At 36.5% G+C, this 18,274-nt stretch overlaps 1 protein-coding gene across 8 annotated transcripts in view; it reads right to left on the bottom strand.

The window, feature by feature from the left end:
* Nucleotides 1–18,274, bottom strand: part of OXR1 (oxidation resistance 1) — a 282,379-nt gene that overhangs the window by 41,819 nt on the left and 222,286 nt on the right. For 7 of the 8 annotated variants that reach the window (XM_086741158.1, XM_086741159.1, XM_086741157.1 and 4 more), the window contains 4 exons: nucleotides 17,914–18,033; nucleotides 12,779–12,931; nucleotides 4,636–4,820; nucleotides 447–1,237 (listed from right to left, as the gene is read on the bottom strand). In XM_086741158.1, coding sequence (XP_086597284.1) covers nucleotides 447–1,237; nucleotides 4,636–4,820; nucleotides 12,779–12,931; nucleotides 17,914–18,033 — 1,249 coding nt within the window. The remainder of the gene's footprint in view (nucleotides 1–446; nucleotides 1,238–4,635; nucleotides 4,821–12,778; nucleotides 12,932–17,913; nucleotides 18,034–18,274) is intronic. The other variant, XM_086741162.1, reaches the window with a different exon arrangement.

Raw genomic sequence — 18,274 nt, 5'->3', positions numbered from 1 at the left:
ACATGCTATAAATAAGATGAAATTCATTCCCTGAAACTCATTCATACACACATGCACTGGGATCAAAATTTAAGTGACAACTACCTGACTGCTAAAGAGCATTTTTAATTTTAAGCTCTACAGTGACCAATGCATCACAGATGTAATTTTACAGGCTCATTTAAATCTCCTCTACAAAGACACTGTTTTTATATGATCATAAGTACAACTTCAATGAGGAAAAACTACAGCAACAAAGGTATCCACATTTTCAGCTTCCTGAGCAGTATTTTCCCCATTGTTTTTTATAAGGTGTAACTTAAGCGTATATTCAAGCCAATGAGAAATGTAAGCAATATATGGGGAGATATGTTCTACAGAATGAAAAACAACAAAAATTCTGATCAGCTGGAGGGAGATACATTGTAAATTTGAGGGTTATCACATATCCATAAATACTGACTCACCTTCTAATTGCTTATCTCCTGCAGTCACAGTTTTCTGACTAATTTCTTTTTGGGAATCCTGTTGCATGTTTTCTCTTTGTTGTTTGGTTTGTTGCATAGTGTGGGTCTTCCAGAGTTTGCGGAGTTCCTCAACTTCTGTCTCCGAGTCTTGAGTTCGCTCCCTCACTACTTTTCCTTCGCTAGTTGTCTCTTTCTTTTGAGAGCCTATGGTATCATCACAATGTGGACATTTCTCTCCCGTTTTACTCTCTCCTGGTTCTTTTCTTAGTGAGGAATCTTGATTGTTACTGACTTCTGCCTGGTTGTCTTGCTCTTCACTACCATGTGATCCTTGTAAAGACTGCTGGATGACATCTGTGATATTTTCACTAGATTCTTGTCCTCCCTTTATAGCCATTTCAGCACTTTCTGAACCTAAGCTGTGAGTATCAAACTGTTTAACACTTACAACCATTTCAGCACGGGGTTTTAAGTCACTGGCAGCTTCCTTTGAGTCTGAAGTGATCGTTAAACATTCAGCACTAGTCTGGTTTATTGTTTGAACAGATTCCAATGATGCTCCAGAAGACTTGTCTTGTCGAAGCTCATCTGAGGAAACAAGTTCCTCACGTATTGGAGAGAGTTCTGATTCTGTGAAGACATCTTCTGAAAGAGACTCCTCTGTGCTCCTTGGGGCAGTACTAGCACTGTCATTGCCTGTATCCCGAATCCTAGAATCCATTTCATCTGTATTGCTCTTTGAAGCTTTCTTGGAATGGCAAAGTTCCCTTACAGACAGCTGTTCTACATCTCTGTTGAGCAAATAAGAATGTTGTTATAGCAGGTGCCTTTTACATGAAGTTCTTTTCTCTACTAAGTTTTCTTTAATGCTGCAAAAATTTAAAGGTGCTCTTAAAAAAAAAAAAAGGAAACAAACTAAAAATTTAATCTGGAGCATTAGTAATAAGAAACAAACAAAATATGTTCTTGTAACAATAAGCTTGTGGTAGACCTTTTGCCAGCATGACACAGGACTTCCCAACTTCATGACATTACTTTTGCAAGGAGGAGCTCTCCTATGAAACCAACAAGATTGAAGACTGATTGAGATGCTTAAAGTGTAAAAATAAAACAAAAACCAGGGGAAAAAAAAAACAAAAACCAACAAACAACAAAAAGCTACATACAACCATAATCTCTAAAGGTAGAAGTCCTCCATAATATTTAAGCTTTGTCTACCAAAAAGGCCAGTACAATCATATAGATCTGTCCCACTCTCTTATGAAGTTGACACTGAGCTCACCAGTAAGAAATGAATGTCAGAAGTGATCTGGCCTAACCTTAACTATCTAAGCTAGTCAATGCAGTTCAACAGGAACCATCAAGGCAGATCTTATCAAGGTAGATCTTACCATCCCGCCCATGGGAAATACTTAACTGTGATTAGTGTACTTGGTACAATTGAACAATTTGAAGAGCAGACATCAAATACTGATAAATAACATAAGAAAAAAGTTCTTCTTTTATGCTTGCTTATTTTTCCGAAAGGAAATAATTTTATTAAAACCTGCCTTTCAAAATAAGCTACCCAGAAATTTTATGAGTTTTATAATAGGACTACAAGGGGACTGTGAACATACTCAACTATGTCTACGCAACTCAAGCTCTTCCAGTGTCACCAAATAAAACCAACAAACAACTGAGCAGTATGCAACCTTAATAAAAAAAAATTCTCATATTTAAACATACTTTTGGCTACAGTTCTCAACATCAACTCCCTTTCTACCACAAGCACATTACATCTTCCACTACCTAGTATCAAATGCTTTTAGGAAGCTTGTACCTCAGTATCCCAGCTTGAAGAATATTTCCAAATTTCCACAAAACTTTTATCAGCGAGGTCATATAACAGACATTACCAAGACTGCTAAAATTCAGGACATTTGCAAAGCATATGCGCCCTTTTATCCAACTGTTAACATGAAGCTAATATGAAGCTTGTGCTGATGTAGTAGTTTTGCTTACAAAGCACGTGGATTAGAGTTTAGGATTTATCACCTATTAGACTGGGCCATTTCCTTCATTTTTCAGGATTATGCCAGTAATAGGTGCTCTCAGACAAGCACAACCTAAGGTTCACGAAATCTGTAAGATAACTGTATGTTTTCAGATATACTTTTTTTTCCCTCCAGCTTCAGCACAGATTGTGGCTTATATATATAAACCATACAACATGAAATTGCAGTTTTAAGAATAAAATAATTCATCAAGATCATTATTATTCTCCATTACATCAATAATCTTCATTATTCAGATTGTTTTTCCAAGTTTAAACAGGTTTAACAGTTGGTAAAATTGGGAGAGGAAGAAGGTTACTTATAACAGTGGAATATTTAGAAAAAAAACAAATTAGTGGAAAAACATGATTTAAGCCTCAAATATCTAGAGACACACAGGTCTTCTCAGATCTAGCTGTAGCTGTTCGGAGTTCTGGTTACAGACTTAAGAAATCTGAATTTAATTTTCACCAAAATTTATAAACATGCCTCAAATTCTGACGAGGTTAAGGCATAAAAATGTTGGGACTGAAGAAAACACTAGAAGTTACTGTTCCATTTAATAGTTTATAAAGTTGACAAGAAAGATAAATCAAATTGGACATTCAGGGCTCTGAACACACAATGTGACCTTTCACTATTAGACATGTTTTCATTCCATATGCATTTATATTATAAAACAAAACAAAAACATGCAAGTGCTACAGAGCACAGAAATCAGACCATGGAAGGTAAACTGGTAAGTCAACACTGAATCATTGAAAACCAAATACGCTAGCAAAAAGACTTGTTTTGCAACTGCAGGACTAGGATTCAAACATGTACATTAAAGAGTCATTTAATTTTCATGATCTCATTACTTGCACTATATATCAATTGAAGTAGGAACTACAAGCAACCCTGCAAAATTAAATCTGTAAAATAAACTTCCAGAAAGAAATCATGCTGAAGGCATCATCATTCTACATCAAAAGTGCCAAAATTACGACTACAGTACTACATACATTAGTTTCTTTCAAGAAACACATGACTCCAAGGAGCAAACAAGACTCTGCCAAGATACAAGTTTACTACCAGGTCTCTGCTGAAATGGAACTTAAAAATGGTACTAGACAAATTATTGCTTCTAGGTGTCCAGACATTTAAGAATATCAGGAAAGATGTGCTTAGCATACTACCTTTAAGAACTGCAAAAGAACATTTTCAGAGTTACTGAGTATTTTTATACCTTACTTAAAATGGCTGCATTTTTTTTAAGAGTTACACACCAGGCAAACAGCTTTACTCTCATACATATAGACAACAACTCTACCTTGGTTAAAGAAGTCCACTTCCCTGCAGTTAGATGGTCAAGGCAGTCTGCATATGTTTGTGTTTTATGGGCTGTGGCAGCTAAAGATGGCATGATTTTTTTTTTTTTTTTAAATACTTTTTGTCTTTCATGTTAGAATTTATCTTATTTCTGAGGATAGGATAAAAATTAGGCAACAGAAGGAATGGAACAAAGATTTTTTTCTTAATGCTGTTTAAAGTTAGTTTTAAATGCTCATCATGCTAAACATCAGTGATTAAAGCTCACCAATCCAAGTTCTCAGTTCACCCCAAATAAGGCTACACTTAAAGGCAAATATACAGTTCCTCCCCTAGCCAAAGAGAAAAGAAAATACACTCCTAATGCAAAATACAAAAACCTCGATAATTAGTTTTACAACCATTTACCAGACCAACAAGAATTTGAGAAGCAAGTGGAAAGTGGTAAACAATAAAGAGTTGCACCTAAAGCTGTTTAAAATTGAACTTTTCTGTTCTGTACATCAGGTTTTAAATTACTGAAGAATCAAATGCACCCGTTACTGTTTTCATAGTGGGGAACGGGCAGAGGAAATGGTGTGGTACCTCTTGCTAAACACTGATTTCTAAGAGACTATTGGAGGAAATTAGAATCCATATACAGAAGAGGATTTATTCTATATAGTATATAGAATGTGAGAACTGAAGGTAAAGCAAGCTTTAAGGGTCTTTCCAAGCCAATCTTTGATGTGCTTAAAAAGGAAAACAACAGAAGAAAATGTGGTTTTGCTAGTTTTCTATGGTCAGCAATACAACTACAGTTCATATTTACTCAAAGCTTTATAAATACTATTCTATCTTACATGGTTAATGAATCTTTAATTTTGCTGTCCACAATCTCTTTATACAGAGCAGCTGACATCACTTCTTCCATTGGACACATGATGCCATACTCTTCACAGCCGTTCTCTTGGACCAGAGGATCCATTTTATGAGGATCAAACATTATATTATTTGGCGTCACTAGCAGCACACCACTGACTGTACCCTAAAAGGAGAGGGAAAAGAAGTGGTCAATTTTCTTCTTCATATTTCAGCTTATTCTCCATTTTTTTTAGGAAAAAAAAAAATTGTGTTTTCCAATTTATTTTTAAAGCATCTTTATATTTATCTTTATTTAAGCAACTTTATACAGTTTCTTGTGTTGGCAGTCATCTAGAAACATAACTGTTTTTCTGAGGAAGGAAATCAATGCCACGTACTTTCCCAAAATAAAACAGTTTTGTTTCTCACAACTACTTAATAGCTAAGTTGAGTAAAAAAAAAGCCTTGCACCCTAAAGGATATGGTAGGCAGCTCCCCTGAGGTAAAGATATATCCTTCCCAGATAACTACAGGGCTTATTACTAGTTTTGCAAGAAACTTTCAGCAATGTCTAAAACCTGACTCTCTTAACTCTTCTCATTTTATCCTATTTAATTAAAAGAAAAAAAAAAAAAGAAAAAGAAAAAAAGATATTCAAAACCTGACAGTTACCTTAATTCTCATGACACAAAAGCAACAGAAGTATCCTATAAAAGTCATTCTAACCTGTTGACTGATCAGACACATATTAACATTTTTAATCTAGTTTCATTCCATAAAGACTTTTAAAGATGCAGCTGCATCAACATACAGCTGTGGATGGATTTAATGACAATCATACTGCTGTGCTACATGAATACAAGTAGATTTAAAACTTCTAGTATGAAAAAATTTAAAGAAAGTTGATACTCATACTATGAGCTGTAGGGTTCTTCCACAATACAGATACCAAACTAATTTATAATACATTTGATTTTTTTTTTTTTTAAGCATTCGAAACACATGCAAACACTAACACCAGCTGCCTGCTAAGCAAACTCCTTAAACTGTTAGAATGGTAGAATTTAAGCTAAAACTATGAACTGGAGGAACTGTAGCTTTAGACAGGACAATAGTGATATTTCAGTTATAGATCTTCAGTCCTAAGGACTTGACAAATTTAGAAAGACAATCAAAACTTCTGTGCAAGAATCACAAAAGAGTTGCTTCATGTGCTGCTGAAGCTTATCAGGAATTGAATAAATATCCAACTCAGTGATAAACTGTTCACAGTGATTACAAACATTGTGTATTGGGAGGGGACTGATTGTTTTCAGTTTTGTTTTAAGACGACATATCAGTACAGCATGAAATACAACTACATTCCCTCCCATTTCCAGAAATTTGTTCCCAGCATTGTAATGGTTGATGACCTTCATAGCAGAAAAACAAAGATGCCATATACCAAGTAGAAAATTACAAGTTACAAAAAACAAGCCAAAAATAGTATTAAAACCTACAGCAATGTCCAACGGTATCACTATTCTGCAAAAATGAAAACAGTCTCAAAAGCAGCTCAAGCATCTGCACTTAAGTCCTCTTAGTTGTTCAGTCCCTACTCAGGTTTATATGTGCTTTTTGGAGTACAAAACACATGCTAACGTAAAGTCAGCAGAACATATTTATATAGTTCCAAGGCATTTAACACACTAAAAAAAAAACCAAACAGTTACTGGTATTTCTTTCCCAGCATTGTACTGCTGAAATAAACTTTCAAGGTGCAAAAAGGAACTCCAAGAGGATGGCTGTCAACAGAAGTCTACATTTGGTTATATCCACTGTAGTCTAGAAGATAAATTTAACATGACTGCAAAAGTCAATGAGTCTACTCAGAATAGCAACTGCTTCTCCTTAAACAAATACTACTTCTGTAAATTCATGCATAATGCAAAGAAGTATTATAATTTCTAAATCTGAGCTCTTTCATTAATGACCACACATGAAAGTGAAATTTTATTAATGTTCTCCAGATCTTACTCAGCAAAGTCAAGGCCGTAGCCTTGACAGAAGTTGGACCAGATTATCACTGCAGGTCTCCAAATGAAATATTCTATCATACTCTTTCACTGCCCACATGTTGCTTGTGAATCTTCAGAACAGTCAGGCTGGAGAGAAAAAGAAAGCTAAGGTGGTATGACTGCTCTAGTTGAAATATTTAGATGTTTAACACCAACTTCTGAAATTATGTATTACTCAGTAGAAGCAATAGGTAATGAAGTTCACTGGAGAATTATTCATTTCAGACTAAGATTTTGTCTTCACTTGCTCACTATTGCATGAACAAATGATCCTGCCTTGATAAATTACGTACTTAGGAAGTGCTAAAGCTTTTGAGGTTGCAGAGGACTTTAGGCAATAAAAGGAGATGACATTTTTCTGTCAAGGGGTGAGCTGTCACAACCGACACATCACCCATGTCAACAAGGTCCCTGGTTTTACTAAATAAACACAAAACCCAATGCTTTATCTGTGCTCTCGAAAGCAAGGTGAAATATCGCTTCACCTGGCAGTCCAGGTCAAAAATTGATTAAAGAATATTTTATTGTGAAATAAGTTTTAAGTTCCGTCAATTTTACACTGCTTATATGAACACTGGAGTCACAACATTAGAATAACGTGTATGAATAATCAGTTGTACATCATCTCCTCTTTTTACTTATCCTGCTTTAGCCTCAATTCCAGCAGTTCAGAAAATACCGATTTATTCCTCCCAAACCCACAGACCAGGCTTGTCAATTTCTTAAAGAAATGTCTTCATATCCAGGACAAAAAGTCTGTTTCCAGGGCAAATCTGAATGCATTTAAAGGAACTGTGCAGTACTGTGTGATGTTTAGACTCGAACACTGAGGAACAGTAGATACAATCTTTCTGTAGGCAAATGTTCAGCCAGAGAACTATGCAAGATACTAACTACAAAGGAAAATAAGTTTAAGAGACTTTCTATTGTAAATGGAAGCTTCCTAGAACAGTCTGACAACGACCCAGTCTTGATGTCAGAAAAATCCCAAACCTGTACATCGGGCAGTTGTCCCCGATACGTGTGGAAGATCCTAAAGCCTACCTCTGCAGCCTCAACCAAAGACACAACCAGAAACCTAAAAGCTTGCTTATCTTGTTCTTAGAAACCCTCAACACCAGTAGGTAAATACTCACAATAAAAATTAATCTGAAAGTGTAATTCTACTTAAAATTTATTACACTGATAGATTATAAAGAATTAAACCTTTGGAACTATCAGACTAAGAAGCTGATCAAACACTTCACTTGCAGTGACTATAAGCAATAGTCTACAGTTACTACACGAACATTTCAGAGTACTTCTCTACTGCCCAAAATTTACAGGCTAGAAATAAGATTCTTAATAAAATACTAAACATCATTAATATTTGTCATTTTTTATTATTACCAAGGATCAGTGCATGTTAACCTAGGCAGCTAGGTAAAGCTCAGTTAACAGCCAGATAAAGAAATGTTTTGTTTTGTCTCAAGTTTTAATTACTCCTTTTCAGACACGCCAGTGATTCTGCCACTTCCTCTAACAATTCCTGTGACTCTTACAAATCACTTCTGTATTTACTACCTTCTAATTTATTTGCAGGAGTAAAGTTTCCTTAAAACCTGTGGAAAAAATATTACTCAGTTTCTAGCACGGGTGGAAACCAAGTGCTATTGATTCTGTGAAGAGAAAAGAAAATGATAACTTTAGAACAAAACATCTAGGTGTGAGCATACGTACATCTAGCCAACCACTGGTGAAGAACTGCTCATTGTATTATGCTAGTCTTCCCTAAAAGATGGAAACTGAAGCAGCTCCAGCCTTTGAGAGCTAACAGAACAGTTTTGTATAAGGAAAGATAAAAATGACATATCCTCTTCAAAAGAGAGTACATGAAGTTTCATTCCCTTGTTGGTTTGCCATTATGGATCAGACAGACTTCTATGTTAGCACTCCTACAATACATATAGCTGAGAACTTTTATCTCCGAGTAAGCCAGCTATGAGCTCTTAAGTATTTTAGTACCATGCACTCATTTTAGGTTCTGAACTGACTTTTCTTGGTATTCATACACATTTATGCACTACGGCATAGCTGTTCTACAAAATACCCAGAAATGGGTAAAAACACTGATACCAGGAAAAAAAACACCTACAGCATACTGTTCTTCAGTGACTTACTTTCAATAACTTAACCTCTCCTGCTATCTTGCAAGCACTGAAGATGACTGAGAGCCTAAAGTCTGCTCCCCATATAATCCTCTTGGTTCCTTGCTTCTGGAGCAGTGAGAAAGTTCCAAACCTCCCCCTCTGGCCTGGTTGAACTGCTGAAAATATTTTCAGTGTGAATATATTCTTCAGAGTAAAGAACAGCATGGGGGCTTACTTACCAAGTAAAGCCCTTCCTATGCCACCGCCTACCCATATCAACACAAGGAGACGAGCCCAGCTTCTCCTTTGTGGTCAAGCTCTGTCATGCTGTGCCTTCATCACAGATCCCTTCAATGGTAATCAAATATTTGTTGAACATTTTACAAACAGCTCTGTGACTTTATTTTATAAAAGTTCAATTTTCAAAATATTTTCAAGAAATTATTTGTACCAGTAATGTAGCTATAGAGACATGAACAAATCAGAGTACGAGCAAAAGTAAAAAGACTGGGCAATGGCATGCACACTACAAACTCCTACATGATTCCCATATACTGCCAACATCTGCTTTCTAGCCCTGGGGCAAAAAAAAAAAGTCTCTAAGCAGCTCAATTGTTGAGAGAGAACATTGGGAAACAGTTTTTAGGACATCCTCCACAAAATAACCAGTGACTTGTTTCTCTTGGAACATACTTCTAACTAGTTGTTGAGGAATAAAGTTATCAAAAACACAAGTGAAAAACCTCAAAAAACCTGAAGTAAAATTAGAGTCTGCATAGAGATACTAAGTAGTTCAACATGATTCTGTTATTAAGAAGTTCTGGTTCTTGAACAAAAACTCCCCAAAATACCACTTGTAGAAGTCAAGTTTCCTGCATGTAACACAAATTCCAAAGACATAAGTGAATTTCTGCTCAGGTGAAGTTCAGATTTAAACGCCTCAAGGAGAAATGCTGAGCCATGTTGCTAGTGAAAACCATGTGGACCCACCAGCCTACTAAAAATAGATCCCTTCAGTCTTGAAGCTGGTTCAGAAAAATGTTAAATCCAGATAAGCAAAAACATGCATACTGAAAGTAATTAAACTACACCTGCAGGCAGATATTCAATTCTTTCCATTAAAATTCCTTAAACCTCAGGAAGTGGAAGCTCTAAATCCTATATAGTATCTGAGACAGATATTTGAAAAATCATGACAAAGAGAGGATTAGAGGCAAACTTTACGATAATGGCGAGCCCAAACATTAAGATGAGGCAGTTCAGTAAATCATATTTTTAAGAAGATTTGAGAGGACTTCTGACAAGCAGTTTTGAAACACAAGTTACCCCTAAATAATTCTATTATGCTCTTGAACACACAAGGTAGAACAAAAACCGTGATTCACAATTTATAAAGCTTTTCTCATAAACATAGTAATTTAGTTTTATTCTTTTTTTTCGGTATAAGTTTGAACCTTGTCAGTGTCTTCCTGTTCACTTCATGAACAATATGTTTGTGCTTTTTGTGCCCATATTTCAGGTCAATAAGGTTTTCGGTTTTTGTTTGTTTGATTGTTTTGGGGTTTTTTGTTTGGTTGGGTTTTTTTGTTTGTTTGGTTTGGTTTTTTTAAAGCCTTAGTATTAGTAATTTTCCTTTACCTACTACTTTTCAAAAGACAAGTAAACTAGCAAGCATAAGAAAGAATAAAGAATTTCAAGGCTTCTCTGTTAGTTTCAATCAAGCAGACTGTTTAAGATGCCTGCCTCCAACAGTGCTAAGAACAAAAAAAAAAAAAAAAAAAAACACAAACCAAAACAGTAGTACACTCTTCTACAAAAGCAGCAAAAAGTGTTGCTGCAAGAAAGGACATGTCTACATATGCAATGAACAGCGAATAAAGGTGTGACTCTGCAGCACACTGGTTACTCTACACTGATTTATTGTCTGATCAGGATCTGGCATATTCACACAACCCTGTTTCTAACTGTGCCCAACAACCTGCCTCTGAGAGTAGCCATAACCAGATAACAGAGAGCAAATATTGTAACAGAGCAAATGTTTCCAGATTCCAGCCACTGGTTTCCAGGTTCCACCTCAGAGAATTCCTGTGTGCTTGTCCAGGAAGTCACAGGTGTGACTAAAACCAACTCCAAACACATACAGAATAAGCAGTGTTGCAAGGTGAGAAATGAGATAGTCTTACCTTAATTCAAGCCGTTTCACGTATGTGAAATTACCCATATTGAAAAAAGAGGCTTTTGCTAGATTTTAGTTTACAAGCATCAGTCGCAGTGATAACTGAGATGTCACATCTGAAGCCCTATAAAACACTTAATGAGCTTCAAAATTACTTCCAGAGTGGGAAGTAGAGGATTAATCTTTTAAGCTTTCTCCAGAAAACCTTTGAAGATTTATCATCCTGCATCATCAGGAAATGTATGAAGCAGAAGATAAGATGACATTCTAGAGGACATTCCTACCACATGTGACACAAAGGCTATATTACATCCTAAATTCACAAAATCCAGCACTCAAATTTGAGCAAGTTAGCTTTCATTTCTCTCCCCATGCACCTCCCCAAGCATGGACTGGTACTGTGGTGGATTACACCAGTCTTCAGAAACAGAATTCTCCTTGAAGCTCGTAGAATACAGGCTGTAAAGATGAAAGTCAAATACAGGTGCTGTGAACGCTCCCTGTAATATTCTGATAAAGAGTTACAGGACATAAATAATACCCTGTAAGTTTTAACCATAGGTTATATTTTTCCAGTCCAGCCAATTTCTAACAGAGGCTCACAGTTCTCAATTCCTCTGAATCTGAGTGCTTAAAATCGAGAAGTAATGACTTAGCTAGGATGAACCTAAAAAGAGTCACCTATGGATAGAATGCAAAGAGTGAAGCAAATTAACTGCAAACTAGAACAAAGTAATCAACAAAGCTTTTCCAGGACTTGTCTTACCAAATTCTAACATACAGTTTTTGCCAATATAAACATACTGTCAAAAGGCTTCAAGTCTAGACATATATAGATTTGCAATCCTTTCCATCAGAAAAAAAAAAAAAAACAAACAAAAACAAAACCCAAAACAACTAGTTTTAGGAGATTCCCATTAGTCTGTTTATCATTAGTGTAACTTATCTTCAGATCTATTGCCGAGCAACACAGGATCAGCAGTATTTGTATGTACATACCCAAAACTTCAGGTAAAGGAGAAGTACTAGAAGTACTTTGCACTGATTCAGATTGAGTGACAGCATGATTTTTCATTAAGTATCTAACAGTAATTTTTCTCTTGGGTGGGAGAACAATATATTTTGTTTTTTCCTAAAGCATTCTGAGGTAAAGTCTTTTGACATGATCTCAGTCACTAAAAATCTGCGCAAGGCTCAGCTCTATGAGCTGAATGGAAGTTAATTAAGTGCCACTAACTTGAAGGCATTTGTGTAACAACACTACTGAGACAACTGTAACTACTGCTTTGAAGAAACAAAAATTTCTACCACACTATACCCAATACAGAAGTGTTTGCTTACAGAATCAGAGATTAATTCTGCTCACACTGCTCTACTTCAGGAAGATGGAAGTAAAGCTACCCAACTACGTATTTCCTTATAGTTTAAAGCATGCTCCTATCCACTTTAAGGAAAGAGAATTACATATGAGACATGCCAACAGAAGGAACAAACAGACCTCATGCTCTCAACACAAAAGAATCACTTAAATATGGCTACAGGGAAGTTTGTCACAGGTCAATTGCATATTAACTACCTGCATCCAGTCTAAGAAACACATGGTCTGGAAATCCAAAGCAAACTGTGAATAAAAAAGTGAATATATGTACATACACATATATATGTATATAAGCTGACCCATCTACCTATCAGTAGGTAAATTTTACTGTATGTTTACAGTCTAGATGTACTTTATTTTTACATCCCATACAGTAACAGCAAAATCTGAATGTTTAAGTACCTTGCCATTAGTGATGTACTTGCAATTAATTTTTAGGAATTTCTCTGTAAATGCTTCCTCCTCTTCGGAGGTGGATGATACCACTCTTGTAGGACGAACACATGCATGTGCTGGTGAAGCAGCCAACTCTTTCTGTTGGACTCCATCTGGATCCTAAAAGGGAATATAAAAAATAGAACTTAGTAAACTGTCTTTTTCAATATTACCTTTAAGAGATTTTCTGTTGCGTAACTTCTGTTCTTTTTCTTTGACATGAAAATAAATGTAAAAACAGAGTTCCAAATCCAGAGCAGTTTAAAGAATTGCACTGATCTGACAGCGTACATAACTAACAAAGCACAGCTTAACCAGCCCCCAATAAGAAATGCAAGTAGGCAAAGATATTCAGAATCAACCTGGGAATAAAACAACAAAATAATGATCAGAACTCACATAAGGAAACCATCTGATACACTGTCACATGCAAAATTTGAGCATAAGTTAGCAGAAAGGATTTCCAAAATCACCAGAAGTCCTACTAAATGTCTTCTCTTATCCTTCAATAATATTATACACTACTTTAAGTCAGAAGGTCAGCTAGTCCAACCCTGTGTTCAAAGCAGGCCTAGGCCTACATTAGATCAGGTTGCTCATGGCCTTTCCTGCAGAGTTGAAGTCCACAGCCTCTTCAATAAACCTGCTCCAGTGTTTAACCACCATTATTGTCTGTTATTTAACCAGGACCTCTCGTGCAGCAACCCGCAGTTGTTGCTGCCCATCGTTTCACTATAAACATCTGAAGATCCCAACTCTTTTTCTCCTCCCTCTGACTTGTCTACTAGGTAGTACAACACAGAGATCAAGTTGTCTATTAGTATTTTCTTTTACAGACTAAAAAAAAACCCTAGCTCTGTCAGTGAATCCTTGTGCCTCATATCCTCATATTCCCTGATCTTCTTGATCAGAGGCCCTCTGCTAGAGCCTCTCCAGTACGTCAATCTTCATCTTGTATTGGAGGTGTCAGAAGTGGACACAACACTGCAAATGCAGCTTCACAAGCCCCACAGACAGTGCAATAATGATTTTCCTTAATTTGCTGTATTTTTCTTTCGTCTTCCACCTAGCATGTAATTAGCCTTCACCATCACAAGTGGACATTGGTCAACATATCCACCTGACACTGGCCTCAGCCTCTCCTCAGCCCTTAGTCTTCTCCTGCAAAGCTGCTATGTAGCTAGCCAGCCCTCACCCTGTATTGCCACATAGGGCTCTTTCTGTCCCTGGGAGGCCTTCGCTGTTGTTGAACTTCGTGAGGTTTCTGTTACTTCATCTCTCCAGACTCTCTATGTCCCTCTGATGAGCAGCTCTTGCCCTTCAGTCCAGTGTACTGACCACTTTCCCTAATTTCTGCTGTCCCTCGCCCCTAAGCTTGCTGACAGTGCACTCTGTCCTCTGTCCGGTCATTCAGGTCACTTATGGGCAAATCAGAAACAATATTAGCCCCAGTAGGGACCCTCAAGGACTCTTAACCGTCCACCACCACAGAAAATAAACAACAACAACAAAAAATGACCGGTCACACACAACAAATGCTCAATCGCTTTGACCCCAAACGTCCTGCCAATTTTTTCAGCCCACCTTATAGTCCAGCCATTCAGTCCACGTTTTCCCAGTATTGCAACAGGGCTGCTTTGGGCCAGTGCCAAGGGCCTGGCTCTAGTCAAGGTAAGTAGCTTGCACTGCTCTTCCCTCATCTGCTGAGCCAGTCATCTCATCACAGAAAGCAATCACTTTGGTCAGGCATGATATGCCCTCAGTAAATTCACTCTGGCTGTTCCTTGGTCTTTCACATATCTAGATACAACTTCCAGAGGATTTTTTTTCCTGGGCAGAAAACAGGAAGAGGTATCTATCTTGCTAGCACTACATCCAACAAACTAGTGAACATGGAATTCTACCAGGGACAGGACAGACAGCGAAAAAGTTATTTTCAAATAAAGGCTACGGGTATAGTACACAGACTGTGCCGAAGCCTATTTTATAGTCACAGTAATCCTGTTTTAGAGCTTAACTAACATTGAAATTTAATTTAATACATAATTGCTATTTTTAGTAACTCATAAAATACTACTATTTATTAAAAATGTGAACTTCTATGTTCCCTTTGGTTCTCTGCTTTTCTGTTCAGTTCTATGCACTAATACAGATTGCAGCTAAATGCCTTTAATCACATCCAGGAACATCATGCACAACTGTTTTCAGTTCATCATCTCTCTGGCACCACTTGAGCCTTTGCCTGCATCTTTCAATTTTAGTTAGAAAGAAAGCAAAAAAAAAAAATCAAAACAACTTATAGAACACTGAATTGAATTTTGCTGAAAAAGCTAATGAAGATATAATTGTAAAGCAAATTTCCTGGAGATGAGTTCTGCTTCTATATATGCCTTTTTCCTAAAAAAATGTGCTCAGCTTTGTGATGCATATAACCTAACAAGTGGCTGCAAGAGTCCCAGGCTGATATCCAACTCCATTGTGAATAAGCCAGCTATTTCTTATTCATGCTGCATGTGACAAAGAAGCAAGGATAACGCTGGTGACAGACTTTCAAGTGTAATGACAACACACTTGTCACTACATATTTTGAAGTGGATTTTAAGTTTTATAGGTAGTAAAGCTTATTGGATCTTCTCAGATGTGCAAACTTGAATGAAGAAACTCTTCAAAAAAAACCAGCAGCATAAGCAAGGCTTAAAAATCTAAGCTGGGTTCTTACATACACACTGGCACTAAAACTTACTGAAATACACACTGAAATCTTAGCATAAGTGTAAAAACTTAAAAAAACCCACTTAACAGGTCTTGCATTAGCTACACGCTGCTTTGTATTTGGCCACATGGTTGTGTTAAGCAACTGCAATGTTTGATAAAATTGAACTAAAAGAACAGACCATATCATAGTTTATATTTTGCCTCAGAGGTTCAGATGTTGGTTAGTCTTACTCAATTTCTAGCAAGAACTCACTGATTTCAACGACCATAGCACACAGAGAAGACCCTTTTACATTATACAGGCACAGTAACTTATCCTCTTTACCTTGAAATATACTTAAATTTAAACTGCAAATCTGGAGTCAAAATTAGAGGAGAGTCAAAGACGACAGACATCCATACAGAGCATTAGAGAATGTATGCTAATATTTCTCTTGTTCATACGGAAAGTAATCAAAGAGAGAAAAGAGAAACACAGAAAACAGGCGCTATGATGAAGAACAAAACCCTTAACTGCTCAAATAGAAGTTGAGTGCTTTTTTGTGTTGCTGGAGAGATTGAAAAACAAAATCAAACACACACACAGAAACACACACAGGGTTCACACTGACAAGTGCAAGTGATCTCAGTTCTTTGCTTTCTTTTGACAAATTGTATCTAGGAACATCCCTTCCCTCCTTATACATACTTTGAAAGGCCTCAGAAACAGCAACTTCCATGAAGACTTTATTGTTGCATCGCTCATTTGTTTGACTTTCCCTAAAGCATTTAAGAACTGCTTGTAGTGATCCACAACACACAAGATGTGCAAAATCACTCTGCAACAACAGTGTGAGTTGAATGAAACTTAACACCCAAATTGTTGTTAACACTGAACTGCCTACACTAGACAAGACCTTTTGCATAAGAGGATTTTAACTTTTAAAGTATTTTAGTCTACTTTGTTTCTCCTATACTTTTCAAGTTTTATCTCTGCTACCTGTATACACTCAAAAAAATTTTTAAGTGAATGACAGATATAGTTACAATATTAAGCCTCCTTATCTACTATATGCAAACCAGCATATACAAAATAACCCATAAAAGCAAGAATGACATGGGACCTAGTGCATTGTAGGAAGAACTCCGATTTCTAGTAGTAAAACTAACAATTTTCACTTGAGTAACTTCTCACAACACATGCTACATGGGTAGGCCTATCCTAGCATTTACAGTCATTCCAAGATGGAGACAGAAGAACACATTGTTGTGTGCTACATCACCTTTAGCTTGCTATGAAACATAAAATAAATAATTCCGTACAAATGACAGCAGACACCTCATGAGAACAGGTATGCTAGGTCAAAGTAAAGGTATAGTAGCAAAACCAAACAGTAATTTTCAGCAGAAGGGCCATCACAGCCTTTGTAATATACACCTTGGGAACCTATTCACCAACAAAGCAACACCTTTATATTTGAATTTCTTTGGACCAAGTCATGCAAGCAAATAAATAAATAAATGCCTAAACTTTGAGCACAAGAATTCTGGAGTAGATATTTCATAGCTTTACTGACCTTATCATTCAGAAGTGCTATCAAGAAAACATGTTATTTGAGAGAAGAGATAGTAACCGGGAAAAGAATAGCAGTTACATATTAAGAAACATCTGAATAAGGTCATAATGGCATAAATTGCAGAGAAGCTCAGGCTCCAATACTGCGTCTTCCTGGTTGAAGTTCTCCCCATGGAATTCTATTGACAGCAAACCAGTGTTCCTGGAAAGACATGCTTTTACAAAGCTAGCTCCCAGCCAAAAAATCTACATTCAAGCTGAATTACAGAGCAGCTTTGAAGCCTAAACAACTTCAGTATTTGAAACCCTACAAAGGTAGAACTACTGAGTAGAAGTCAGCTACAATCAACTCTGTATTAGCCCTTCACTGACACATTTTTTTACTTCGTTTTACTAAATGAAACTAGAGAACTCCCTCTTGTGCCTCTACAGGGAGCAGGGGGAGCCCTTACCTTTGGCTACTTTGAGTATTTTTGCCAATGTATCATTGCTACAAAAACTGTCAATATTAGAGACAAACTTTTAACAAATTCTAAAAGGTAACAAAATACAGAAATGCAACAGGAACTAGTATTTAAAGATTTCAGTGTGCAAGGATAGTATTTTGCTACAAATACATTGCCTTCAAATCATTTTTCACATAGAAAACTGTAATTTACAAAGATTAAAAGTTCATATTTACTTTCAAAAAGATACGATTTCACTTTTCAACTCCAAGTGTTGCAAAGTACTTTCTCCTTAAAACAAAAGGATACTTTAAGAAGAAAGCATACCATCTGTAACATTTATTTTGTAAGGGAAAATTAATTTCAACGAGAACAGGTATACCTACATTTACTGTAGCCTTGTCAAGCTCTGCTTCGGAAGATGTAGGTGACAGGGGACTTATAGGACTTAGAGAGGGGGAGCTGTCCACACTAGAAATGTAGTCTGGGTCAGGAACATACAAAATCTATAAAGAAGATATAACGTAGTTAGAAATTATGCTTTCAGGTTTACTTTAGATTTCCCACCAGCTCAGGTATATTTGCTATGCTTTCTTAAAATAAGCTACACAAAATCATTCCTGCTCCCATGAATTTTAACAGAAATTGAGTTGAGGGAACAAGCAATGTCACACAAAGTCACTCTTAATTTTAGCTTTTGAAGTTTTTAAACGCTATCTTGAGATAAGACTGATTTTTAGTAAAATA

The sequence above is a fragment of the Chlamydotis macqueenii genome, chromosome 2 (assembly GCF_036417535.1).
Source record: "Chlamydotis macqueenii isolate bChlMac1 chromosome 2, bChlMac1.mat, whole genome shotgun sequence".
Classification (NCBI taxonomy): domain Eukaryota; kingdom Metazoa; phylum Chordata; class Aves; order Otidiformes; family Otididae; genus Chlamydotis; species Chlamydotis macqueenii.
The sequence above is the reverse complement of the archived record's forward strand: the minus strand, read 5'-3'. Positions and strand labels throughout refer to the sequence as shown.